General features: G+C 47.7%; 2 protein-coding genes across 3 annotated transcripts in view; one reads left to right on the forward strand and one right to left on the reverse strand.

Moving 5' to 3' along the window:
• The window catches only part of ldlrad4b (low density lipoprotein receptor class A domain containing 4b), a 43,468-nt gene extending 27,741 nt beyond the window's left edge, over positions 1-15,727 (forward strand). Inside the window, exons 1-4 of one of the 2 annotated variants that reach the window (XM_035531145.1) lie at positions 4,949-5,193; positions 11,864-12,018; positions 12,911-12,961; positions 13,677-15,727. In XM_035531145.1, coding sequence (XP_035387038.1) covers positions 5,094-5,193; positions 11,864-12,018; positions 12,911-12,961; positions 13,677-14,237 — 867 coding nt within the window. In that variant the 5' untranslated portion in view covers positions 4,949-5,093 and the 3' untranslated portion in view covers positions 14,238-15,727. Of the gene's footprint in view, positions 1-4,948; positions 5,194-11,863; positions 12,019-12,910; positions 12,962-13,676 lie in introns of those variants that run through there. The other variant, XM_027000063.2, reaches the window with a different exon arrangement.
• Positions 15,728-20,372: 4,645 nt separating this feature from the next.
• Positions 20,373-23,683, reverse strand: fam210ab (family with sequence similarity 210 member Ab). Its single transcript, XM_027000020.2, has 4 exons — positions 23,497-23,683; positions 22,044-22,480; positions 21,396-21,507; positions 20,373-21,258 (listed from the first exon to the last, which is right to left on the reverse strand). Exons 2-4 carry the CDS (start codon positions 22,454-22,456, stop codon positions 20,926-20,928), a joined length of 858 nt encoding a protein of 285 aa, XP_026855821.2. The 5' UTR covers positions 22,457-22,480; positions 23,497-23,683; the 3' UTR covers positions 20,373-20,925.
• Positions 23,684-26,703: the final 3,020 nt, after the last annotated feature.

Here is a 26,703-nt window from a genome sequence, read left to right on the forward strand (position 1 = left end):
GCCCTGACAACTACAGATTGGGTCTACTGGAAGCTTAATAGTTTTGGTGTTCCTTCACACACACAAGTAGGCAGGGTGCGTCTGTGTGAGTGGTTGGTCAGACGTCAACTCACTGATTTGTAACAAGGTGTAACAAAGCAGGACGCCGGGAAATCCTGCAGGCTTATTGTAGCTTTAACAGCGCTCTGTTGAACAGGAGCACTAAACATCCATGTCCCCTGTGTAAACCCGGGGGCCCTTTTGGGTTGGGGTCTTCCTCGTCGCAGGCACCGATCAGCAAGCTGAACTTTGGAACTTTAGTTTTCCGATGTGAAGCCCCTCTATGAGAGGATCTTGAGGCCTTAAAAAGCTGAACCAGTAGAGTGTGTGCTGTTGAAAGTCTCTGCAGTTGCAGAAAGTTTCCTACCCCCCCCCCCGAGAACAAGTCACATCCTTTACTCGGCCCAAACGTGGACACGGCCACGCCGGTCTCTTTTTTTAAAAGAGCTGTGTCATAATTTTTGGCACGGGTGAGCGCGCTCGCGTGTGTACGTATGTGCCTGTCCGTCAGCACATTTTCCAGAATGGTGCTCTCTGTCCCCTTACCGCAGGTCACGTTGTTTTGGGTCTGGGGAGAAACTGGGTCAGTTTACTCATGGACAAGGAGATTGAGACAGATGGAAAAAACGGGGAGATCACGGCTAACCGCCAAAATTTAGTCTGCGCACCACTCAGGATGTGGAAGTGGAACCAGCTGTAAAATAGTTTTAATAGTGATGTATTTGTAAACCTGCATATTATAATAATAAGTTAGAGGGTTACACCTTGACGAGAAGTTCTCCACAACAGCCATGATGATGCTAAAGGTGATTTCCTAGTAAGGCAAGCCATTTTTGAAACAGTGAGCTTGTAATGTGAGATGGGAAATTCTTAAAGCCTGAAATAAGAACGTTTTCCCAGGCTCTCTCTGGTTGGGGGGCGGGGGGTTTGCGGTGAAAGGGTGTTTCAGACTCTTGCACAAGACAATTCACTTTAGCTGACAGTAAATAAACACGCATGCTATTTATGGCAGCTTCTGCCGAACTGTAATTTGTACCGTGACTGACTGCAGCCTAGTCTGTCTCCTCAAACCTGCAGTCGGATGTCTGTCGTCACACCTGGTACAATTTCACTTTGCGCGACTTTTGCTGCAGTGTGATTTCGGCCTGTGCAACCACCACTGCGATGGCGAGCGAGAACCGCGTTTCCCGCGTTCCGCGCCACACGTGGTCACTGCGACGTCCCTTCTGACATGTTCATCTCGTTGCCCCTGGCGTGGCCGTTGTCTGCGTGTGTGCGATGCTGCGGCCTTGTAACCGCTGACAGGTTTATTAAAAAACAACACCACGGACGGCAGGAGAGCTGGCCGGCGGCCACGTGGAACAGATTGCCAACGCCTCGTCGGCCGTGCCGTGCTCTCTCTCCACTCGAGTCGGCTTCAGTTCGTGGTCGCTTTACTGGTGGGGCAGTATCAGGTACCGATTATACAGGGCTTAAATCTGAACATTCTCTGTGGAAATGCCAGAGTTTAACAGCTTTAAATCAGAGTTGATGATGAAGTTAATGGCTCTAATGGTCATAAGTAACAAAAATAACAATTCAGATTTATTGTGACATTGTGTCAAATCTGTGAGTTTTTCACAATGTGAAAAAGTGCTGTTCTGTTTTGACCTCATCACTTCCGCAATGACAAGTCTTTTCTTTCTGGGCACCCAGGAATTTTTTAATCTTTCTCTCTCCGTCTGACTCGCTCTCACGCGCTCTCGCTTTTTCTTGCTCTCTCCTTCTCTCTCGCGTTCTCATGCTCTCCGTCTCCTGCGTGTGCTCTCTCGCTCCTTCTCTCTAACACTCTCACTTTTGCTCTCTCTCTCATTTCCAGACATATTGAGTATCCCTAATGTGCAGAAACAAAGTAACCTCGAGCTGGAACCAGATGGCACGGACTCCGATTGGTCCAGCTCTTTTGCGGACAGCAGAAGCAGCAGCAGCAGCACATCTGTGTGTCTGCGTTGCCCTGATGGCCACGCACCAGGCCGTCGAACGGCAGGCCTGTTTCAGAGTGCCCTGTCCGGAGGGGAGGGGCTCGTTCCCCGCGGTCTGCTCGGCGGCACTGTAATCCTAATCCGAGCCGTCGCCTGTAAACCGAAGCTACCGTCTGGCACTCTTCTTTGCCGCTGTGTTGCAGCCAGACGTGATGGGTGTTTTCAGGTCCGTTTTGATGTTTTCAGAAGTAATGAGGTGGTTCACGCTAGACTGCGGGGTGGGATCGACAATGCAGGTGTTGTCTGTGTGCCGTGACAGCGGAGTCTGGGGTAGGGAAGGTGGGGGTGGGTGGGTGGGTGGGTGGGGGGCCAACTCTCCCATGTGGCTCATTAGCAAAAGGCTAATAATGTTGTCATAATCGTTCGGAGTCACAACAGCGGCCATTTTGGGAGTCGCTGCGCCTGCTGTTCTTCCTGTTGTGGCCTTGCGCGCAGGCCCGTGGGGGGTGTGTGTGTGTGTGTGTGTGTGTGTGTGTGTGCACGCGCCCTCTGCGTGAGTGCCGGTGTGGGAGGTTGGCATTAAACCCAGACATTACCTCACCCTACCGGGCAGACGGCACATTACCATGCACAGCAGGCTCGGCAGGCTGCAGGGAGAGAGGGGGAAAAACTCAATACCTGGTGATTATCTATACACACAGACACTCGCGCTCGCGCGCGCTCGCGCACTCTGCAGCATTCATCTGCAGACATCACATTCCCACCTCGCAGATGGCAATCTTCAGACACAGACGCACACACTCCGACAGACGCTCAGCCACGCGCACGCGCACACACTCATGCGCTCTCTCTCCTGGGATGTGAAGATAATATGCCCCAGCAGGCAGGCTTGGGTGGCAGATGACGGGTAATGGTGAGATCTGGAGCCGGCCCTCACCCGCGTTAAACGTGCGGCTTCTCGGCAGGGTGGCCCCATGCTACTCCCCACCAGTGGGCTTCGCTCCTCACGTCCACCCACGATGCATACACGCAGGCAGGGTGCTTCATGTCCGTGTGTTCCTGGGCCTGACCTCTGGAGAGGGATCAGAGCACCGGGGGCAGTATTCCTGCCCCTGCAGTGCGCAGGGTTACCTTGCTTCGCTCAGCATCAGCGGCCACAGTCGGAACTGGGTGCTCTCCGACAGGCCGCGTTAGGGATTTTCCACAACACTCCGAGCAGGACTCAATTGGGAAAAGAATGTGAACATTGATAGGAATGTGATTTGACTGAAGTCAAAATGCTTTGCCTAATAATAAGCCCTATTTGCCGCCCACTTTGTAGTGTGTTAAACAGCACTGAGTAAATTCCAGTTTCCTGTGAACTGAGCTTTCACATTTTTAAGATGGGCTTCCTGGCAATTTTATGGGCATACTGGTCATAAAATTCACTCTCGGGGTTCTACAGCCCTGCCGGCAATGTAGTGAGTACTTTGCGAATGTACATGTGGGCAGCGTGCGCGTGTGTGAGAGAGAGAACCTCACCACTGCGTGCCTCCTGAACTCTGGCTGAAGAGCTCCAAGTGTCGGCCATGCTAACTGGTGACACGCATCAGTCCGTCTCTGACTGGACATGTTTTGGGGTTTTTTATGTCGCTACTTGATGCAAGGCTCAGTCTCTGGTAAACGGAGGCCGTATGCTGGGACTAGCAGTGCCCTAGAATACCACTGAGAAACAAAGTCTCATCCAGCTTGGCCGAGAGGTGGCGTTTGGCCCCTCAACAGCATAAAAGCTGTGTTATCAAAAGCTGTTTGGGGGGAGGGGGTGAATTGTTTTTGCTAAATGTTCCAGCCAGGATTTGCTTTAAAAAAAAAAAAAAAACACCTGGTGGAGTTGAGATGCAAACATAAAACATAAGAGTCAAAAAAAAAAGAAAAGAAAATAGTGTTGAACATAAATTGGAACCGATTGTTTCTAGCTGTTACCTTATTAAACTTTTTTTTTTTTTTTTTTTTTACCATTGTATCAGCCCCTGCACAAATTAAGCTCAAGTTTCTGTACAAAATTTCTAAAACCTAGAGATTGACTTTGATATTTATGTAGATATTTGTGTCTATAAATCTGAAATTCTGGAGGAACTACCCAAACCAGCCACAACACTATTAGCATGCACAATGTGTCCAATACCAGCATCCCTTGGGAGGTTTCTTCAGACACCCATTCAAACCCTGAGTCTTGACCCCGATGTCTCCCCCTCCCCATGACGTGTGTGTGTGTGTGTGTGTGTGTGTGTGTGTGTGTGTGTGTTAGTTAGTTAGAGACGCCTGCTGGCAGAGGACATAACTTCCAGACTAAACGTCAGACAGATAAATGTCAGCTTGTCTCTCAGTGGGATGAACTGAGTAACTGAGGAGGTAGGAGAGAAAGGATTTCATTTCATTTTGACATCTGGGATTGGGCATAGTAGGTAGCTGAAGGGTGACAAGAACCGTTAGCCCACCCACGCAAGACTACCTGCCATTTCCAAACCCTTGCCTCGGAACTGATGAAAAGCTTTTAGCGCAGAAGGAGAAATAATCAGAGCATATGTTCATCATTAATTTTCTACGTTCCGTTTGCTCCTCACTGCTTTCCCGAGGAGCTGGACTCCCACCTCCTGCTTACCCGGCGGTATAACGAACGCCGTGGTAAATACCAGACTGGGGTCAGACAGTGAGGTCACTCCAAGGTCACCTCCCGTTGGGCTCTCGCATCGCTCGCCGTGATTGCTGGTGACTTGTAGGTGTAGCTGGTGCAGAGAGCAGCCCCTCTCCGGGTAGTTTGCCATTACAACATGCGCCCGGCCGCCCGCCCGCCCCTCGGGATTGTAGTCTGCGAGACCCCGGCTGTGATATTAGCGGGGGCAGCCAGGGGGGAGGGGGGTAGTTAGAGTGCGCCTGCCCGACCGCACAACACACCGATTCTTCACCGAGACGCGGAGGACGACCGGATAGCCTAATCTTCGGTAAAACGCAAGGCGCGAAGCGGCTGAGGGGAAGGGGAGAAAATGGCTTAAAAAGTATGTCGTTGCTTGCGCCTCGGACCGTTGGAAGTCTTTGCACCGGGCACCGTGCTCCATGCAAAACCTCACCGTACCGGCTACCAAGCGCGATTACGGCTCCAATGTCACCTGGGCGTGTGACTGCACCGGATCCCAACTCCAGCGAATGGACATATGTGAGTAGTTACTGCACATTAGGGGCTGCCGGCTGTTTTGCACTTTGCGCTAGTTTCAATCCCAAGAGTCCTTTCGGTTTAAAAACCCGTTTGTGTTGTGAAAGCGGCGATTAAACTGGTCCGCTAAAAGGCAACGTTCACGCTTTTTTTTTAGCCGTGGGCTACCAAACCCCTTTAAATTCCCAGCAGAGAGAATCGAGCAGTGGAGGGCTAGTTTGTCTGGAGTCGGGATCACTCCATATTCCTCGACCAGGGGACTTTTGTTACTAATGTCACACCAGCCTGTGTTCTAATTCTGCCTTTTGAAATGTATATATATATATATATATAATTTTCTCTCTTTTTCTCCAGTGGCCTATCTTAAAATATGGGATTTTGTATCTTTTTATAATTTCTCCTCATCCTAGATGAACTGAATAAACAGAGTTCTACATGTTCATTTCATTCTTTAACATATGTTTTAACCATTATGAAATCTGTAAATTTATCTTAAAGGTATTGTTATTGATTTTCTTTTGATTTAATTGTTTTGAGATGCTGGTATTGTGCCCAGAGTAACTGTAACCACTCTTACATATGTAGACTAATCTGGTAAAGTTTATTTTTAGTTCGTGTCTGTGACCGAGCAGCAATTTTCCACAAGTTGTCTTTATAATGTCAAGATCGTGCAAGATATCTGCGGTGTCGTTTGAACAAGTGTGAAAAAAGGCACGTCTCTCCTCCCCAATCAGAATGTTCCAACAGATGAATGAAATGGACCGAATAAGCTTATGTGCACATTGCTGTGCGCAAGACTGATTCAGCAGTTAGGCTTTGCAGTTACATAACCTGACTAGTGAGCACACTTGGTGGTTAAAAAAGAGAGGATCCAGCAGTCAAAAGTAAAAAGTTGAAGACAGACCTCTGTGAACCCTGATGAAGCACTAAATGTTTAGAATATGGTACATGTACGCATGTAAAATGTGTCACATATGTTTTAATGCTACCCAGGCAGTCTTTTTCAAAAGATTAAAAAAAAAACAAAAAAAAAAAAAACCCAAAACACCATTTTGAAAATTCATAAGTTGAACTTCCCGACGCCCCAGGCAGTGGCCGCTCGGTTCTCGGTTGTAGTGGGCGGTGGGAGCGATATTCCTAAGATTCAGTGTTAATTATTGCTGGAGGTCAGGGTGAGGGTCAGGGTTCAGCGTGAGCGGGACTGCGTAGCCTCTCTGCTGACCACCACCCGCCGAGTTGGTGGATCCACTGGGCCCTTTTAACACAGCAGTGTTTCTGATCTGCGAAAGCTTGGTTGAAGCTCGAAGGAGGGAGGCTGTTGCTGGCAGGAGCCGCAAGGTCCCTTCTCTCCGCGGCTTCTCCGTCCCCCCGTCTGACCTGGCCCTCTCGCAGGACGTCCCCGCTGAACTCCGCTCCAGCCCTGCTCTGCTGTTCTCAAATGGAGGAGTGCGGTTTCCACCCACAGTGGCTGTGAATGCAGGTTCAGCTGGCGGTCATGGACGGACGTTTTGGAAAAGTGGACTAACCCCCCCCCCCTTACTCACTCTTTCTTTTAACAAATCTTTCAGTCTCTCTTGAATGCTAACCATGCCCTCAGGCAAACTTTCACACTTCTTGCGCTTCATAACCAAAAAAAAAAAAACAAGTTAAAAAAGAGAAGTGTGAACGCGACTTGGCTATCGCCCCCCCCCCCTCCCCAAAACCCTTCAGTGTTGATTGTTGAACTGCACACTTGGCAGGCTGCAGTGTATGCGTTACAAGTTGGTACAAGTAGTTTTGGCTGACATGAAAGCACCTTTCAGTTGTGGTTGAACACAGCTTGCCAAGGTGTGCCAGCCCGAAATGAAGACTTTCCCAAAATAGAATCCAATTATATGTGGATAAGAAAAAGGAATCAAGCCTAATTATAACCTACATGTTCCGTCTGAAACAAGGATCCATATTACCAAGCTTTGTCTAACGGCTAAAAAGTAGGCTGCTGCTTCTTGTTTTTCTCTCTCTCGCTCTCTCTCTCTATCTCTCTCTCTCTCTCTCTCTCCGCTTGCGTCTTTAGACATGTCCGGTAGAGCTGCGCAGAACAGGCACTGGTAACCCCAACCCTGTGACCAAGCAAACATGTTTCCTGAGCTGCTTTTCCCATAGTCCTGTGTTTCTTCTGACCGTGCGAGACCTTTCTCCTGACAGACTGATTGGAGGCTAACCGCCAGGACAAGTTGTCCTTGAATACCGGAAATCAGACGCCCGGTGGGCAGGTGACCGTGTGGCGGGGCGCCCGTTTGTTCCTAATTTCGGTGGCTGCCCACATGCGGGGTTTAAAGAAGACCCAAGGGTGGTATCTTGGCACCGGAGCACCGTGCAGGGCTCCAATCCGCGCGTACCATGTGATCAAACGCAGTGCGATAATGTGGGCGGGAACTACCATGGCCTCTTTGACTGTGATATGGAAATCGCTAGACTAAACAAATGCTTATTTGTGTTTGTTTCAGCCTTGGGGGTGAAAAGGGGAAAAAAAAAGAAAAGATTTGCTTGGACAAAGAGACGCTGTGATGAAAAGCCCATGTAGGAGTTAAGCACGCTGGTTTTTTAATAGTAGAACCCTTTGTTAATTTTTAATGGGTTTTGGTGGAGGCACCTGCTTTTTCTGGCACCGTTTCACTCCTGAGGGGTAACGCTACAGCACGCGAAGCGCTGCGTGATGCGCGCATCTTCATGCGTCAGTTTGCACCCACGGCACCTGGGTGAGCCCTGTGGACGAACGCGCTGGACCTGCAATTGGCCACTGCCACGACACCGTGCAGGTTCTGTAAGATTGCCACGGTGACGTCGTTTTGCTGGAAGCGTACCGGCGGCGTGAGAAGCACTGGTCTAGCAGCCCTCAGGCATGCTCACACAGCCCCTCCCCTCCCCTCCCAATCCCAATCCTAATCCTGGCTCGGAAATTCCCCTTTCCTGCGCGTTCAGTTCCGCCTCGGCCTGGCGCGTTTCGGCAGCCTCAGGCTTCCCGTGTTGGAGCTCAACGAGAGACCACGTGCCTGATCCGGCCGTTTTTAAAACGCCCTGCCAGCCGGCGGCTCATCAGAGCGACACGGCGTCCAGCGATCCCCTGACAAACTGGAGGAGCGCGCGTCCCGCTGCCGCGTTTGTTCCCAGGGAATGGAACCGATCAGTCGGCACCTTCCGTTCTAATTATTTCGTTGACTGTTCACCCAGACACACTGGCGGTCTGACGAGTAGACGGCTCCAGCTCCTTGGAGCGCGTTCCGCGCACCGCAAAGAAAAATATATAAATAAAACTTTGGCGAGGCCCCCGTGGGTAGCGGAGCCCTCACGGGTTTGCGAGGTTTTAGCTTGTAGCCTGTCGGAAGGCACGTGACCTTTTTTAAGGCCGTCCCGCCCTGCCCCATGTACGCGAGGCTGCCGTGCCGAGGCAGGAGTGGGAGGAGAGAGCGCGCCTCTGGCAGTTGCCCTCGCCTCCTGCCCCTCTGGTGAGTCAGCAAAGCATCCATCCTCTGCGTGCCAGGAGGCAGCATCTGGGACTTCAGAACCGCCTTCCTGTTGTGAAGCTGGCGCGGGTGTTAGTGGTCGGTTCAAGCCTCCTGGTCTCATCAGAGGGAATTATTCAGCAAAGGTGCGTGTTTTGTTGCGTGAGGGTGTGTGGATGCATCTGGGTGGAGCGGTAGCTAACGGTCTCTCTCTCTCTCTCTGACATCAGGTGGTTTTTGTTTGTTTGTTGTTTTTTGTTGTTTTTTCTTTCGCCCAGCTAAAGGCTGTTAATTGCAGGATAGCAGACCCACAGACCTGGCTGCGTGAGCATGCTTCTCTTTCTACAGTCTTCATGACCCTCATTGTCAAATGGGCCAGTTCACCCATCATGGGTCACTGGGTCCTTCAATGACACTTGGCGCTCCCGGTTCATTTTTCTCAAATCCCCGTTTGGCTCACTGTCCACTCAACTCTAAACAATAAAGCTCTCAGTGACCTTGAACTCAGGAAAGGTGCTTTACAAGTAAAAAGTATTATTATTATTATTATTATTATTATCATTGACTGTTCTGAAGCAAGTGCTTCTTTGTGTCAGTTAAACCGTGGCTGAAGCAACGTCATGCTCTGTTCAGACTGCTGAGACTAACTAACGCCTTCCTTTGATCCAGCTGCCGTTCTGTTGGCCCGTGGTTTCTCATCCTGTATAGTAGCGTGTGTTTCCTCTCATTCTCTTTCCACGCCAGATCAATGTTAATCTTCCAGACACAAGGGCTTTAGAAAAATACCACTGTGTCTTCCTGGCTGTCCCTGCGTATGCGACGAGTTAGTCTGTCACTCCTCGCGTCTGGCGCCCGGCCCCCCGTGTGCGGCCCACCGTCTCTCGGCTCTCGGTCACCGGTGCGGTCGGCGCCTCTGTTCTGCCTGGCGACAGCACAGGGGGCTGGCAGAGCGGTCCTGGCTCCGCCATCCCAGCCCCTGTGCGCCCCCTTCAGACAGCCCACTCTCTCGCGCTCTCGCTCACACTCTCGCTCACACTCTCGCGCTCTCGCTCACACCCTCACGCTGGCTTGCTGGCTTTCTCTCTCTCTCTCTCTCTCTCTCTCTCAGTCCACTTTTTCTGTCCGGCCTCCTTGTCTTCTTTTTCTCTCTTTATTCCCGTTTGGCCGTCTGTGGCCGCGCGAGCCTCTGTGCACCGTGCCAGCGTTCCGTGTCTCTGTGGGTACGGATGCTGAGGGCTGTGTCTCCATGGCAATGATGGCAGCTGGATGGCCCTGTAAGAGTGGGAGGGAGGGAGGAAGAGGGGATGGCATTGCCAGTGGTATCTGGGGCAGAGTGTGTGCATGTCGCTAGGAGACCAGGACAGGAGATCCAGTATCCGGCAGTGCCACTTCATTTTCGAAGTGTTCATTCCTTATTCATTCTGTCTATCTTCAAATGAAAGCCAGAGCTAAAGAGCCAACCCACTTCCCGGTACTGCCCTCTCTCTCTCTCTCTCTCTCTCTCTCTCTCTCTCTCTCTCTCTCTCTCTCTCTCTCATTGTCTGTATCTCGTTCTCTCCGTCTCGTTCTCTCCCGTCTCTTTTCTGTCTGTCTGCGTGTGGCTCCCAGCCATCCAGGTGCTTTCTGTCCCCCCAGATCTGCCTAGAAGGAGCATTACATTGTTACATGCAGAATACATTGTTTGTCCAAGAACAACATTTGCCAAAAGGACCAACAGAACGTCCTGTTCTGAAAGGCAAAGAGCTGCATGTTACACGTGCGGGCAGTGTAATGTGGTGGGGGGTGTACCACGCAGCAGTAAGATTATGTCCTGGACCCAAGAGGACGTTTTGTGATCTGACCGCTTCTAAAAGCCATCTGAACTTGCGAATGCTATTTTTTGGGGGGGGGGGGGGGTTACGTTTTGGTCACTGTCTGTAAAGTTTGAGACATATGTACAGTAATATCTGTAGGCCCCATGTTGAAGAATTCTGTGATGGGCATAGAGAGGCAGTAACAGCGTTTATTGCCCGCAGTCTCCGAGCTGCAGGGAAGAAGACTGTTGTGTGTTAGCTGTGTTTTATGCTAATGAGCCCCCCCCCCACCACCACTGAATAATTATGAGTTCGGTGGTTTATTTATTCCTTCCCTCCATATCCTTAGGCCCTGCTTTGCTGCAGTCCTGTCTGTTGCCGTGGGTTAACAGAGATTATCCGCATAGGAGGAGCCGGGGAAGCCTCCGGCCCCGGCGTAGCTAGTGGGGTGGTCAGGACAGAACCGGAGATACGGCTGTGCAGTATTCTGGCGAGCTCCGCGTAAGGTGGACCACATCCGTCGCGCTAATGACCCGCCTGCAGCTTTCAGAATGTTCTCACCCAGCGCACAGAAGGCGCCGATCCTCTCGCGTAACCCGCTTCACCAACACGACACTGACTGGCCTACATTTGCAGGAGCTGTCTGCCCAGCCCTTTATACGGGCTGGCCGGTTTTTGGGACGCTGACCCCAGGCCGTATCGCCCCCGGCTGCTCCCGGGGACGGCGTTCCAAGTCTTCCGGGGGCGGACCGGGGGAGCGCGGCCGAGTCCAATAATGCCCCTGGCTGTCTGGAGGCTGAGAGAGTCTAGTACTGTGTCTGCCCGTCTGAGTAAAGCCAGGGAATACCGGGCAGACAGCTGTCATCCACTCCTCCACCCTTTTAAAAATATATTATAGACAAACTGTCTGATCTGGTGTGTGTGTGTGTGTGTGTGTGTGAGTGCGTGCTGCGCTTTTGTTCCTTCATGCTTTTCCTTCAAAAGCAAATTTTTTGAACACCTCTAGAGTTAACATTCTGATCCTTTGAGTCCTCTGGTCACTTTTTAATCTTTCCGCACAACATGGAGTGAAAATCATGATCGCTGTCCTGTGTTTCTTCACCATTAGGCTTTATTTGCAGTTGCTGGGTTATTCTGTGCTGGGGTGGAATTAATAAAACTCATGCTGCTTCTACATACCATAAGATCACTTAATGTACGGAGGCCTTCGCTTCTTGCCGAATCAGGAATTAAGCTCTCTGCTTCCATCCTGTGGCCAAAATGGGAACTGCTAATCAAAAGCCCTGTTCTCACCCACCCTACAGCTTATCTAAACAATGCCCAGCCTTAAAGCAGCTTGTGTGTGTACTAGTGTAACCTTTAAATCTTTTTTTTTTTTTTTCCCCTTCTCTCCACCAGCTGAACTGGAATTTGTGCAGATAATAATCCTAATCGTGGTGATGATGGTGATGGTGGTGGTGATTGTCTGTCTTCTGAACCACTACAAGCTGTCCACGTGGTCCTTCATGAGCAGGCCGGGCCGCGCTCCGAGGCACGAGCGCCCGCTGCAGTCGGTAAGACCCTGGGGAAGTCCTGCGGCCCATGGGACTCTCCGAGCACAGTCTGTTCTGAGTGCCCACGCAACGCGACTCGGCCCTCTAAATGAACCTGTATCGCCTGGGTGGGTGCGATTCTCTTGGGGTTGGGCGATTCGTGAAATTTTACCTTCGGCCCCCAAACGTCGCTGCAGACGACTGCATCGTTGAGCACGAACCAGCAACGCACGTCCTGCTCCTTAAGAGCTTTGGCCGACCGGAGACCAGAACGTTCCGCCCTGCCCGGCGGTCCCTTCAGCAAGCTGCGTTTGCTCACCGGGGTCCTGTTTGCCAACCCTCTCCTCCCCCGGCCACGTCAAGCATGCACAGAGGCCCCGCGCCCCAACGCGGCTGTGGTGACTCACGGCTACCCAACCCTGTCTAGACGCCCGCCTGAGCCAGACAGCCGCGGTGAGGCAGACGGACGTCTGAGCCCTTTTTCGTTTTTATTCATGAGGGAAGGCGAAGAGCTGAGATGCAGACTTGGGGTGGGGGGTGGGGGGGGTTACTGCACCCTCGACACGGCGCAGCTGTGGGAATATGCGTCAGGCTGTAATGCGTCGCGGTTAGTGTTTGGAGATCTGTCTGGCTTCAGGGGAGTCTTTTTCTTGTGTGTGTCAGTAATGTCACCGCAGTGAATCTGACTGCATCGCGGTCAACACTGATCTTCACGATTTTGTGCAGTTAACTAATGTTGTTCTGCCTCGTGACTGGGGTTCAGTTGATTACTGCACGTTTTGCCAAATTTGCACGCTTTTAGATTGGGAATATTTTGACACATGGCTAACATATATATGCATGTAAATTTGTTTGTTTGTGTGTTTTGTGTATTTATTCCTCTTAACTCTATTTTTCCTGCCTTTGCTGGTAGGAGGGGTGTTTTTGGCCATCTGATAGTGGCTCCAGACAAGGAGCTTGTGAGGTAAGGTTTGAGTGTGTGTGTGTGTGTGTGTGTGTGTGTGTGTTCATTGTCTGATCCGGGAGTCCCCTATTTGTCAGGGTCAGGGGGAGGAGAGGTCAGTGTCTGAGGCAGGGGTGCTCTGTTAATGATGCTGTGTGTGTTGTCTCCCTCTGTGCGTGCGCGAGCGCGCGTGTGCACTTGTCTTTGAGAGCCTGTCTGCACGCTCGCGTCTCTCAGCGCATCATTAATCAGCCAGTCTCTCCTCTGGCAGCGTCTAGACAGCTGTCTGAAAGGCCAGACACTCTGCCTCTTGCTTGAGATTACCTCTCATTAGCCCCCCCTGGCCCAGCCTGAAACGCAGCGCCATAAAACAAACCCCCCTGCGTCACAGGCTGGCTAGCATTTCCCTTGAATAGAATAATTAAATTGCACTTGAATAAAAGTCTTTTTCTCCCCCAGATGATGCCTTATTATGCACTGAAAAACCAAAAAACATTTCTCCTCAGCAGATTGGAAGTATGGGATATATGGTTGTTAGCACGTTTGGGATGGATTTTGTTGTGTTTTCAGTAAATACATGTCCCGATGAGGCCAAAAGGCGTTAAAATAGGCGAATAGTGAATTGCCCTGCAGCCAGTCAGAGTCCTGCTTTGACCCAGAGACGTCCATTCCTGGACCCCTGCGCTGTGCATCCCCCCATCGCCAACAGCCGGTGTTCTGCTCTCCTTCCCTGCAGGTGGCGTACGCGCCGCAGCCCCGCGAGCGCTTCGGCGCGCCCGGCTTCACGCAGCGCGAACGCTTCGGCCGCTTCCAGCCCACCTACCCTTACCTGCAGCACCAGATCGACCTGCCACCAACCATCTCGCTGTCGGACGGTGAGGAGCCGCCACCCTACCAGGGCCCCTGCACGCTGCAGCTGCGCGACCCCGAGCAGCAGCTGGAGCTCAACCGCGAGTCGGTGCGCGCGCCGCCCAACCGCACCGTCTTCGACAGTGACCTCGCCGGCGGGCGCGGCCCCGGCCCCGGCGGCGGGCCGCGGCCGCCCAGCAGCAACTCGGGCGTGAGCGCGGCCGGCTCCGGCGCCCGCGGCCGCATGGAGGGGCCGCCGCCGGCGTACAGTGAGGTCATGGCCCACTGCCCCGGCACCGTGTTCCTCCTTCACCAGCACAGCAATAACCAGTCCTGCACCGGACTCAGCGCGCGGACCCCACCCGGGGGCAGGACCGGCCCGGGCTGCCTGGAAAGCACAATAGTCCTGGGCGAGGCCAAGAACACGCGGCGAGGGGAGCTAGTGTGAGGTACGGGGAGGGGGGCGGGGCTGCCAACTGCACCCTCCCCTTTTGCCAACCGCACAGGGGTGTGGCCACCTCCCTGCACAAAAAACAACAACAAAAAAAGCATCGCTCTTCACCACAAAAGCTAAGCCACATTATAAAGAGTATCCCAGTGGAGCTGATCTTGCAGAACCGAACATTTCTGTTTCTACAGAAGAAAAAAGACGATAGAGCTTTGTAGCGCCGTTTTGTACTCGTGCATTATGTTCAAATGAGAAGAAACGATACTAGCACATAAACTTATTTTTTCCCCTTTTTCTTTTCTGTTGTGTGTTTTTGTTTGTTTGTTTGTTTTCATCGTGCACCCTGCAAAATACCAACACATCCGACATGTATACAGTGGATCTTGGAGTCGAGGATGATTTTTCTAAGACCGGGATCTGTGCACAATTTCTTTCTTTCCTTTTTGTTAGTATTTTATTTACTCATAGAAATCCAAATCATAGTGCCAAGGGTTTTTGTGTGTGTGTGTGTGGGGATTCAAATCAATTCGATTTGACGCGCACTCAAATCAAAACACACAGAAGTTGCACTACTTTTACCGCGGGAAACAGAAGGAGAGATTATTCTGTTGTTGGGTTGCTGCATTTTTAGAGTTTGAACAGGAGCTCCACGGTCCGCGTGTGGGAGCGGCGGGGTTTTGCCCTGACCTCTGTGCACAGCAGTAACTCAGATCCAGCCTAAAAGTCCTCCAGAATCAACTCCCCCACCCCGAAGACTTTGACATGTTTCACGTCCCTCCAGATTCCTGAAGGTCAGGAGGATGCCTGCCGAATGTTTTCCGTAATACCGTCGCTGTACTAACAAAAATACTACAGTCAATTTTATTGTGAGGTTGTCGTCTTTTGTTTTGTTTTTGTTTTGTTTTGTTTTTTCTTTTCTTAGAGAAGGTCCAAAAGACTTTTTCACTCGTAGCAGACTTCAAATTGTTTTGATCCTCTCTTTATATTATAGGCTTAAATCATACAGAAGATAGGAAGATCCGGTATTTTGTGAGCAGGGTTACGGTTTCTTAAAGATGAGTGCTTTTTAAAAAGTAGAGCTCGCAATCATGGTTCGAGGTGCGATCCCTACAGCGCCCGGGCCGCGAGGACGAGCCAAAACGCCATGCATTCATCACCACAACCTTTTTGATATATGCGTGAGCTTTGATCCTACGCTGCTCTGCTTGGACAGAAGCTTCTCCCGGCTTTTGCTTCCTTGAAACGGCTACTGCTGCCCATTTGATGCACGCCTTCACTTTCAGACCTCTCTCATCGTAGACCACCATCTGTAGAAATCCATTTCGTTAAATGGTATTGTAGTAACTTAGGAGCGGAATGGCCAAAAAAAAAAACAAACCCTAAAGAAAACAGACCACATAATGCATGCTAGTGTGCCGTATCCGACTCCTTGATAGTATAATCAGGGTTAAAGACATGGTGAAGGGCTATTGTGAGGGTTGTTTATTTGTTTGCTGTTTTTATATATATATATATATATATATATATATATATATATATATATATATATATATAATTTGCCTTCTTTGCGCTCCCTTTCCACAGACAGTGTTACCCCCACCTGTCCAGGCCCCTGCCCCGAGGCCTTGGCCCTCCAATTAGTGATCAGTGGCTAACCAAGGTGAAAAGATTCCGGTTCGAAAAAGTGTACGTCCTGCCACGACTCCTCCCCCTCCTGCCCGTGTAATTGGAGGGCGTAGGGCAAACCCTGGTCCAGGAGCTGGCCTTAATGAAGTGTCCCTCACCAGCTGAGCCACGGCTTCCGCCTGCTCCTGCCGAGTCCCACACCGAAGAGCGCAACCGATCCGGACTCCGGGGTCCGAGCACACGAGACCACGTGCTCCCGTTTCCAACACCCACAGCCACCCTCCAATATTTAGTCATCTTTTTTAAATTGATAGCTACGCGTGGCTACTCGACCTAGATCTGTTCCACGTAAATTGGTGCTAAATTTATCTTAGGAGCTATTGCTACTCTCTGTAAAACCCCGAGATACATTATTGGGAAGAAGTGATGCGGCGCGAGACACCGGAAGCTCAGTGAGCCGACGGGGAGCGTTTCTCACAAAAACGCCACTTAGCAGACGTTAGAGGTGAGCTCTTCAATCATGTGTGGTGGTGAACCGACTCTGGAACAGGAACCATAGGAGTTTTTGCCTTGAATTGCAGTATCGAACCCTTTAACATGGAAACTAAAGACTGAGATTCCATTTCTAGGCCTTTTTCTGTCATGTGATTCATTTTTAATGGACAAACATGACTGGTTCATAAAGTTGGTGTTTGCTTTAGTGTTTGTGGCAGATTAGAGATTTCATCTGAAATGATTCACGAAACGATCATCACCCCCATCTCACACTCTTAAATTGTTGGTGATTGGATGTTCTTCCATACTTCTACCCCTAAACCTGTGATTATACCCGAAGCCCTAAGCTTTGCAAGTCTGCATGCGAGAGAACATTCTTGCCGTGTCCCCGAAGACGATGTGGTCTGTAAAGCGGTTCTTTAAGATGGATTAGAAATGCTAGATTCGTCTTGAACCAGCGCTTGACCACAAGCCTTAACCGTGCACTAGTCAGCTTGCAAAGACACTGAGCCGCACAGACCAAACTGGCCCAGACTTAAACGGCCCCCTTTCACAGTGGATCCTTCCTGTGTTGCTCTGTGCGTCGTAAACTTGCCGTTTTGGTCTAAATGTGCAGGGCTGGTTCCCTATGTGTCCATCAAGCATAATTCTATACTATATTTAAAAAATAAGAGTTTCTTGTTGGATAATATAGCTCTGCCCAATGCAGTCCAGGACTAGGTCTGGTCAGTGTGCAGAAGGATTTCTCTCATGAGAAATTACCCAACAGCCAAAGCCACCATCTCCGCATGCAGCAGCGGTGGCGGTGCAGTTTTTGGCCACACCCGTTCAAAGCAGTCACCAACTGAATTTGCCAGCCTCTTTAAATCCTAGGCCAGGAGTAATCGGTGCCTGGAGAACTTTATCGTTCAGGCGAATCATACATCGTCAGATTCAAGTTTTTATACTGCAGTGCCAGTATTTAGTAAGGGCTTACGCCAGCACCCCACACCACTTTTCTCACGGACCGAGAGACACTCGGTCAGTAGAGCGGCCGCGTGCCGGGTGAAGGGTTGTTTGACACTGACTCTGGCGCCTCAGCCGACGCTAAAAATCCCGGTGGTCAAACCGCTCCCATTATTTATTCTCCCAAAGAGCTCCCGGAGCTTCTCCTCCATCTCTGCTGTTTCAGTACTGCTGCTATCACTGTCGCTGCTCCCGCCAGCTGATTCGGTTCCAGCCCGCGCACGTTGGCCGCGTGCTGTTACGGTGACGCCTGTCCTTTCGCCGTCCCGGCTTTAGGCCTCTCTCGCGGCTTCGCCTGACCGCCGTCCGTGTCGCTCGATTTGTCACTGCTGGAGGGAATGAGGCGTTTACGATGTGAGCTAACTCGGTGCCTAATGTTCGTGTTCGGAGCAGACGCGGGGGCAGACGTAGGGATCCACTTGCACTCTTCAAGCTCCCACCTTCGGTGTGCCTCACTTCCAACGGTGCTTTTTTCACTGCTCTGTCCTTTTGGTTTGTTTATTTTGTTTGTTTGTTTTTGTTTTTGTAAGGTGCTGTAAATAACTTGAATATGTTATACACACATATCCTACCCAATGGGTAGAAACCACAGAAAAAGACATTGTTAATAATGTAATATAATGTATAGCTGGTATAAAGGTTTAACACAGTGGTATCAGGTTTGTAAATGCCTACAGTTGAGATGTTTTGTCTTTTTTTTTCTTTTTTTGTAAACAAGGTTTGCAAAACTACTTAAAATATGAATTGTACTTAAAAGAACTACAAAGTACTACTTATTTTTCTTATGAATAATAACCATATTAACAGTATGAATGGCAGTTATTCTAGGACAAGTAAGCTGCTTGAAATAGAATATTGAGCTTTTTTCTAGTCCTGCCCCAACAGCCTGTATAATTTGTACTAGATAGGCCCGGACTGCATATTGGTAGAGTACGTATACCAGTAGAAATGTGTGCTGCAGTGTGGAGGTTCCCATAGCGATTATACCCGGACTTGTTTCACGTTTACCACAAGCGTGGTTGTCCGTAAAGCGCTAGCTAGCAGACTGTAAATAAAAAGGCACTGACGACTTCCAGTTAATTACTGAAGCCTGCAGACTGATTGTTAAAGGAATTCAAGTAGCATTTCATAATGGAACACGCTAGTAATTTTCAGTTAGGTTATCTTATTTCCATATTATTTCACCAAGTGACATCAAGAGTTGTATTTTATAATGGGGGGGGGGGGGGGGGGGGGTTGACGTCTAACACTGCTGTCTAAAATTGAATTTTGTAAATTTATAAAGCTATAATACTTAGAACAGCTAAGCAGAGCAGTCTGGGAAATGAGTGGATTTCTTTCTAGTTTGCTCTTGACAAAATTATTCCAGTCTAATTAGTAACGAATACGTTACCCAAGCACCAGAGCTGGAACGCTGATTTAATACCGTCCTAACCCGGACGTAGCGGAAGGGACGTTTCCAGCTGGCCTTGTTGAACAGAGTTTCTAGTTTGCCAGTTTCCACTCATGGTGGCCAGAGGGCAGAACACCTGGCTTTGCTTTAAGGATTGTTAGCAAATCTGCACTGCACAAAAAAACCATTGGTCATTGTCCAGCCTTTGTTTAGAAAGTATAGCTGATGTTTAAGGTACTTTGTAACCAATTAATACCCAGTTTAATCTTAAGCCTCGATGTCCATGCAATGCTATGCTTCCTACCTTTACAGTACTTAGTGGCTACAAGGACACAGTTCTACCATTCATTTTTTTGTAATATTTATTTGTTGTTTGTGTATGTAGTATGTCGGAACAAAGCGTGAATTTCGATGACGGACAGTTATTCTGGGTCTGCACTGTACCTATCCGTTTAAGCATGACAGAAGTAACAGAAATAAATGTACATACCAATGCCATTGTTACTGCGCTGATGAAAGGTAGCTGTGCAGTCTTGAGAGGTCCGTGGCGTGACGTTAGAGCCCCTCCGCAGGCTGCAGGCCCTTCGTTCCCCACGGCAGTGTAAAGGACCAGCCTCGAATCAAACTGCTCACTTTCCTTAAAGACCCGAGTCGCTTGTGCACACCACCGCTAACCACACAGTTTAAAATGCGTTTCTGCTCTACACGGCACCGCTTCTGTCATGGACTCCATGTTGTTGCTGTGGTTTTTTTTTTGTTTGTTTGTTTGTTTTTGGTTTTTTTATTATTATTATTTCCAGGTTGTACCCCAGTAGATGTTTTCTTAATCCGTGTGTGAACAAAGGTGTACTTGTTTTTATATACATGTACATGCTTTTGCTCATTTACACATTTAAAAATGTGTATTTTGCTTTTTTTTTTTTTTTTATTTAAGCAATTGTGATGTAATAGGTTCTAGGCCTAAGGTCTGTTATTGCAATACTTTTTCAGAAAAAAAAGTTTTAAAAAAGGGGGGGCGGGAAATGTTGCTCTAAACGCTGTTGTAGTCGATAATTTTATGCTTGTACACTGCTGTGGTCAAACCATAGCAAAACCATTAAAACTTAAAAATACTAACATGTCTTCCCTTTCAAATGTTTTCATACAAGGTGCCCAGTGAGTAATAGTCATGGCATGGCATGGCATTACATGAGGATCATCTCTGAATGTTGGTAGAAAATTAATCCTATACTATACCATACTAAGGATGGTTAGAGGTTTTTCACTACTTGGGTTACACTTGTACTGTATGCAACATGAGGAGGAATGAAACTACTGTAGAAAGTGTCAAAACTAAGTTAATGAAAGAAAAGCGTCATTAATTTATATTCCTTTACAATACAAACAGGTGAATTCTCATAAATACGCATGTGCAACACTGGTTCTAAGGTAGTGTAGTCTTTGTTAACCTACAGTGCTACTGTGTGTTTTATATATATATATAAAAAATATGAGAAACACATATACCCTTTTCTCCGAATTCATCCAGTATCCTTAAACATGCAGCTCTACTAAAAACAGTTGCATGTGCAGCATGCTCAGAAAAATTGTTGAAATAAAAACCAAGAGTCTTTGGGTCCTTGAAAAGCACTGTATATTATTACACACATTGGCCGTATAAAAAAATTACCACAACACCACATTCAAAATAAGGAACTGGACCTAAACATCAGACACAGTGACGGCTTCATGCAGTTGTAGAGGCAGACCCTCTACACGCAGTGGTACTAATATAGTGATTACCATTCTTTTCACTACTGTATACATATAACATGCTTGTGTTGTAATGGGGCAAGATGTAAACTGCTTTTAAACAGGTGGCAAGGATAAGTTGAAATTGTCATTCAGTTCTTTTGAAAGACCCAGGATACATACAGAATCCTTTATGTCTTACCTGTATGGATTCTGTATGTATCCAGGGTCTTTTTCAAAAGAACTGAATGACACTTCAGGACCTCATGTTAACAGTAAAATAAAATGTACTATTAGATTGGAAGTGAAGATTGATTTTCATCATAAATCATGACATTTATCCTGTGTGAAAGATCATCGTTAGCCTCCGTAGTAATTTGCATCTCTGTGAATTTCATTATCACCATGCACTCAGTGCCCACTGGAAGCACACCCCAGCTAATCCGCTTTCTTCTGGAAAGACACCTTGTCTTTCGTCTCGTGCAGTTTCTCGGCAAACTTTTCTTTCGTCTCTTCCATTTTTTCAGTGAAGCGCTCCTTCGTCTCTTCCATTCGTCCTGAGATGAGCTCTTTGGTTTCTTCCATTTTCTCTGAAAATCTCTCTTTTGTCTCCTCCATCTTTTCAGAGAGCCTCTCTTTGGTCTCCTCCATTTTGTCTTGCAGATACTCTTTGACCGGAGGCGGGGTGGAGAAGTAGCCATGCCTACGGAGGTACTGCACCGAGAGCGACGTTCCTCCCAGGGTCATGGTGTACCTCAGTGGGGTAGCAAGCTGCACCAGAAAGAAAAGGCTATTATGGCACCACAGTTACAGCCTATCCCAATCACCTATTGAACTGTTGTTTTGGATTCAAAACAACAACAATGTGAATCATTTGGACGTTTTTCACAGCTCTGGCACGCCAATACCTTGTACATGGCGTAGGCTGTCAGTGCATATCCGCTCTGCGAGTCTCGCAAAATGCTCAGCAGCCTTTCAGGTAACCCAACATACTCCAGAAATGGGACCACGTTCACCCCTCTGAAGAAGGGAAGAATGTAAAAACTATGAGGCGACATGCTGATGGGACAAAGGAGATTTTAAAGTTCTAAGCAGTAATTTGCAGTTTGCAGATGTTTTTTTTTTTCTTTGTATGTCTGTCTGTCCACTTGCCTGTCTAAACTGCCATGATTTTCATAGTCCTAATGACCATAACATCTGTCTGTGTCAGAGGCTCAGACAGGGATTACTTGGTAAATTTGCTCTGCCAACTTTCCTATAAGCCACAGTGTTGCTGAGCTGTTTTCCTTAATACTATATTTAACATTTTCATACAGTCTAGTCAGTGACAGCATTTAATCCATTTATATGTTTTGTACATCAAGCCCATAAATGAAGATTGCCTCTTAAACTTGCATTACTGATTGACATAAGGACAGAATAAAGTGTACAGACAAAGGTTTTTTTTGGCTGGTTTGGTTGTTTTTTGGGGGGTTTGAGAGACATTTGCCTTGCATTAACCAGAAAATTGATTAAAACTGCAACTTGTCGACAAAACCAATCAATCAATCACTTACTTCATTGCAGCATAATAAAATGATCCAAACCACACAGAGGAGGTGACGAGATGTACAGGCACCATCACTTTGCCATACTGTTTAAATGTCCTCTTAAACCTCTGGTAGAGGCCAATGGATCTGTCCTGCAGGGGGTCCGGGTGTATGTGGGTCTGGTCCGTAGGCCCCGCCTGCGTAGCAGTCACTCGCGCCCGCTCGCTCCCCACCAGACCCTGCGAAGGCTTCAGCAGTGTTTCACCCGCAGGGGGTGTCGTGCGACCCTCTTTAGCCCTGACGACGGCAGAGAAGCCGAGGCGGCGCACGGTAAAGTGATTCAACGGCAGCGCCAGTCCGCTGACCGGCAGCTCCATCGTGTTCAGGTCCAGGCGCGCAGAGCGCAAGGGCACGGCCACAGGAGTCAGCACGCGTTGCATCTCGCACCCTCGGCCGCTTACAGCCTGCAGTGGGGAAAGAAGCTCGTTACACAGATCCCTCTGTGCAGTCTACTGCGTCTCCAACATCTTTCGCCGACTCAGGACAGACCATATGGCCAAAAGTGTGGACAGCGCGAAACACCGAGCTCGTGTGTTTCAGACACAGTGCACATATTGCCAAAAGGTGTGTAAACTCAAGCACATTCTAGCCATGCAGTCATACCGGAGAGCTCGGTGACTGTCACAAGTCTGTTCCTGACATTATCTGTCCTGCTGGATCCGCTCTGGTGTTATTTTAACTGAGCAAGAACAGCCAAGTCACTGTGGTAAACCATGTGGCGAGTCACACCTAAGCAGGCCCACACTACACTTACGGCTCAATGACATTAGGAAATACATTTGCGATAGGCTAATTGTGAGAGCATGAGAGCATTATTATTAAACAACGTTTAAAACGCATAAGGCTACAGAGTAGATGTGAATTAGTTAGCTAGTAGCTTTAATAATAAAAGTACAATTCCAGAGTAACCCATTCGTCCTTAAGCTAAGGGGTGGAGTATTTGAGGCAGTAAACAAACCTTCAGAATTATAGGAAATGGTGACAGCCCTCAAACAGAACAAACAGATATAGTTAAACAGCTAAATGAAGACTATCCTAGTTAGGTTAGCTAGGTTACCCACATTCTCTTCAGATGCGATTAACTTACCTAGCCAACCTAGCTGTTACACGTTTTGCAATTAAATTGACGTTAGCTAAATTCTGCGAGGCGTTACTAATGTACAACTAATATTAATTAGCTAGCTGAGTAACAGTCTGATTTTACAGTAAACTGTTTACGACGTATTACATGTGATTACTGGCCAGTTTGTGCGACTTGGTAAACAGCTATCAGCTAGCTGGCTATCTTAGCTAATCAGCTATCAGCTAACGTTAGCCAACCAGCCAGAAGAACAGCTGCTTAGTCACTTAATTATTTTGGGGGGGGGGGGGGGGGGAATTGTGTCGAGTGAAAATAAGAGAACTGCAAATCAGCGCTTACAATTTCTGGAGATCTGGCGTTTTCTAATGCGGCTGTGTCTCCTCGTTGAACGCCATGGCCATCGTTACACCTGGCGTGTAAACTTTGGACTGACACCTCCACGGTGCTTCATGGGAAACGAAGTCTTCCCCATAGTTGCGCGACATGAATGTTCATTTAAAAAGTAGGAAAAAAAGAATCATTTTGTTATACGAAATGGTGACATGGTTTACAAAATACAGTTGTGAAACAAAGGAGCGTTATTTTTTACTGAAATTTCCTTCCTTTTATGAAATATGCAACACAGTTTGTAATTTTTTCGCCCCGCCAGTAGATGGAGCTGTATTTCCAAAATCTCGAGGGCGACATAATGGACGTATTTTACTGAATAAGTTTATTGAGTAAATGTAAGTGGCAAAAGGCTTTTCTCCAGCGGCGTGTTTGAATGAGTTAAATGTCACTACACTACTGGGTACCTCTGCAGACTGCTGCTTCAGTGTCAGTGAAAGTGAAAGTGCAAGTGCAAGTGCTTTTCCCTTGTTAGACACAGTCCCATTTGGGTTTACAAGGACAAACGCCGTAAGCCATTTCAACTGGAATTTCAAGTTCAAGTTTGGTTTATTCGTCACATACATAGTCATACACAGTATAATACACAGTATAATACGCAGTATTTCCTAATTGTATTGGATTTTTCTGGTTGGATTGTGCTTTCCTGTTTGGAATGGGTTTTCCTGAGGATTGCCAAAACACCATTAGATGTCTCAGATTATCCAAATGGGGTGCATTCCAGTGAAGTTGATGAAGACAAGGTCATTTGATGACGTATTGAAATGGGCATTTTGGATCAAATAAAGGAAAAGAGCCTAGGAACCCAACCCCTCCACCCATATGTGTTTAAACTCACAGACATAAATGGCCACACCAATGACCTCTAAAATATGCTGAATGACCTCTAAAATATGCTGGAAAAAAAGAAACAGGCTATAATAGACCTAACCATTGAAAAGCCAGCATGTTTATGCTGTAGCATAACCCGAGAACAATGTGCTATTTGAACATGTCGGCATATATTCTAGTGGTAACAGTTCTGGAGCATTCTTTGATCACAGCATCACAGCAGTCTTCACAAGTTCACACGCATCACTTCACTGCTGCCATCCCGCCACTGGCTTCCTGTATTCATCCATAACAGATTTAAGACTATGATGTTTGCCTGCACAGCCCAGAATGGACTCCTACCTGAAAGCACCCGTCTTACATTGCCCTGAATCTCAAATCCTCCATGTGTCAAGTACAGCCGGTCTCAACACGCTCAACACTTTCTGTAGTAGCACCCGGATGGTGGGATGAACTTCCATCTGTCCATACAGTGAAGTTCTTTGCTCCAAATTCAGACTGAAGATACTTAAAGGTTCAATTAAATGAGCCCTAGCCACTTCTGGATGGAGATCTCACATCTTGTTCCTGGTATCTGTTGGAGCCACTCTTCAAGTTTGGGGGTTACAGCCCCTAGTGCTCCAATTACCATTTGAATCACAGTTGCCTTCACCCCTCATATCTTTTATATATCTTCCTTCAGCCCTTGATATTTCTCAAGCTTCTCATGTTCCTTTTGTCTGATGTTGCTATCACTCAGGATTGCTACATCTATCACCATCTACATGGTTAGCCATTACCATCTTATCTGCCTGTATCTGGAAGTCCCACAGGATCTTGGTGCAGTCATTTTCCACCACCTTTGGGGGTATATCCCACTTAGACCAGCCTGTACTCGGCACAGATGTTCCTGTACACTACTTCAGCCACTTGGTTATGACATTCCATGTCCGCCCTGCCTGCTAGCATCTTGTATCCTGGTGTTATGTGCTGGATTGTCTCATAGGCATCTTTGCACAGTCTGCATCTGGGGTCCTGCCTGGTGTGGTAGATCTCAGCCTCTACTGATCTTGTATTTAGTGCTTTTTCCTGCCATGATTAGTGCCTCCGTGCTGTCTTTCAATCCAGCCTTTTCCAGCCATTAGTAGGATTTCTCCTTTTTGGCCACTGCCACTATCTGCTGGTGGTATATATACCATGCAGGGATTTTTCCTCTCATGATGGTCCCTGTTCCTCCTCATTTCCATCCTCTTCAGGTTTCTGCTGTCTGAGGTGCTCACTAAGCACTTTGTCACTCAGGGCCATTATCTTGGTGTATTCCTGGATCTTGGTTGTTTCATCCTGGATAGTGGCTCTGACGCTGAGTAGTCCTCAACCCCCCTCCTTCCACTTAGAATCCAGTCTCAGAGTGCTGGATTTGGGATGAAACCCTCCATGTAGCATGAAGTATCATAAAGATTTCTTCCATCGAAACAACAAAACACTTTTGTTAGTTGCTCTAGACCAGAGGGTCTTCTAAATGCTGTAAATAAGTGTAATGCAATTGAAAGGCAGTTTTGTTCAAGTACTGCCAGCTGCAGATTCTGGATCTTTAATTTCACATGAGATTTCATTAAAAAGTGTTATTCTAATTAATGTGCAAGATTCATTTAATAACTACTTAAACTGCCTTGTTGTTCCATTCACATTATTGGAGTTCATAACCGGCTCTCAGATTACATATATGAACAGCTTCTAATAAATAAGTGCTTCTAAAAAAGTGAGTGCAAATCCTGATTTAAACCCATGAGAATTCCAATTCCTTTTATATTCAAAGTCAGTACGGTTTGTATATTCTGTCATACTGTTTCCATCTTTGTTTTTCATCTGCCCAGTAGCCCATCTACATCTATACCGCCCATGTCTCTGTGGTCTCAAATTTTAAATATACTTCTTTAAATTTTGTATTCTGATGGATTAGCTGTCACCTGGTGTCCCTAGGTTAGTCTGTTTTACGAGATAACAGGTACCGCTAATGTTGCCAAAGGGGTGTGTTGTCAATATCCAATATAGTGCAATATAGTTGCAATATAGTTGCAATCTCTAAAGGACACCAAACACGCAGTACTTTGGGACCCAGTGCAGCCTACAACAGAAACTGCAAACAAAATGAAATTGGTCTTTCATAACATATTAATAGTATTAACATGATTAAGGTTCATATGATTATAACCATTTTCATTACATATGAGAAATAAGGCCAGAATTACAGCATGAACATCAGAGTGAAGATAAAAGTGGTCCATGGTGTTTTGGCTAGCGGAGTTGTGTTTTATAACTTATGCTAGAGAAGGGAATCTTTGGCATTTC

Source organism: Electrophorus electricus, chromosome 10, assembly GCF_013358815.1.
Source record: "Electrophorus electricus isolate fEleEle1 chromosome 10, fEleEle1.pri, whole genome shotgun sequence".
In the NCBI taxonomy this organism is placed as follows: domain Eukaryota; kingdom Metazoa; phylum Chordata; class Actinopteri; order Gymnotiformes; family Gymnotidae; genus Electrophorus; species Electrophorus electricus.

What these genes read in the sequence shown, in the direction of transcription:
- fam210ab (XM_027000020.2), bottom strand. Translation starts at nt 22,456, where the DNA reads ATGCAACGCGTGCTGACTCCTGTGGCCGTGCCCTTGCGCTCTGCGCGC. An exon ending in TTTTATTATGCTGCAATGAA is followed by an intron (nt 21,508 to 22,043) that starts GTAAGTGATTGA and finishes TCCCTTCTTCAG; the next exon opens with AGGGGTGAACGTGGTCCCAT. An exon ending in CAGCCTACGCCATGTACAAG is followed by an intron (nt 21,259 to 21,395) that starts GTATTGGCGTGC and finishes TTTCTGGTGCAG; the next exon opens with CTTGCTACCCCACTGAGGTA.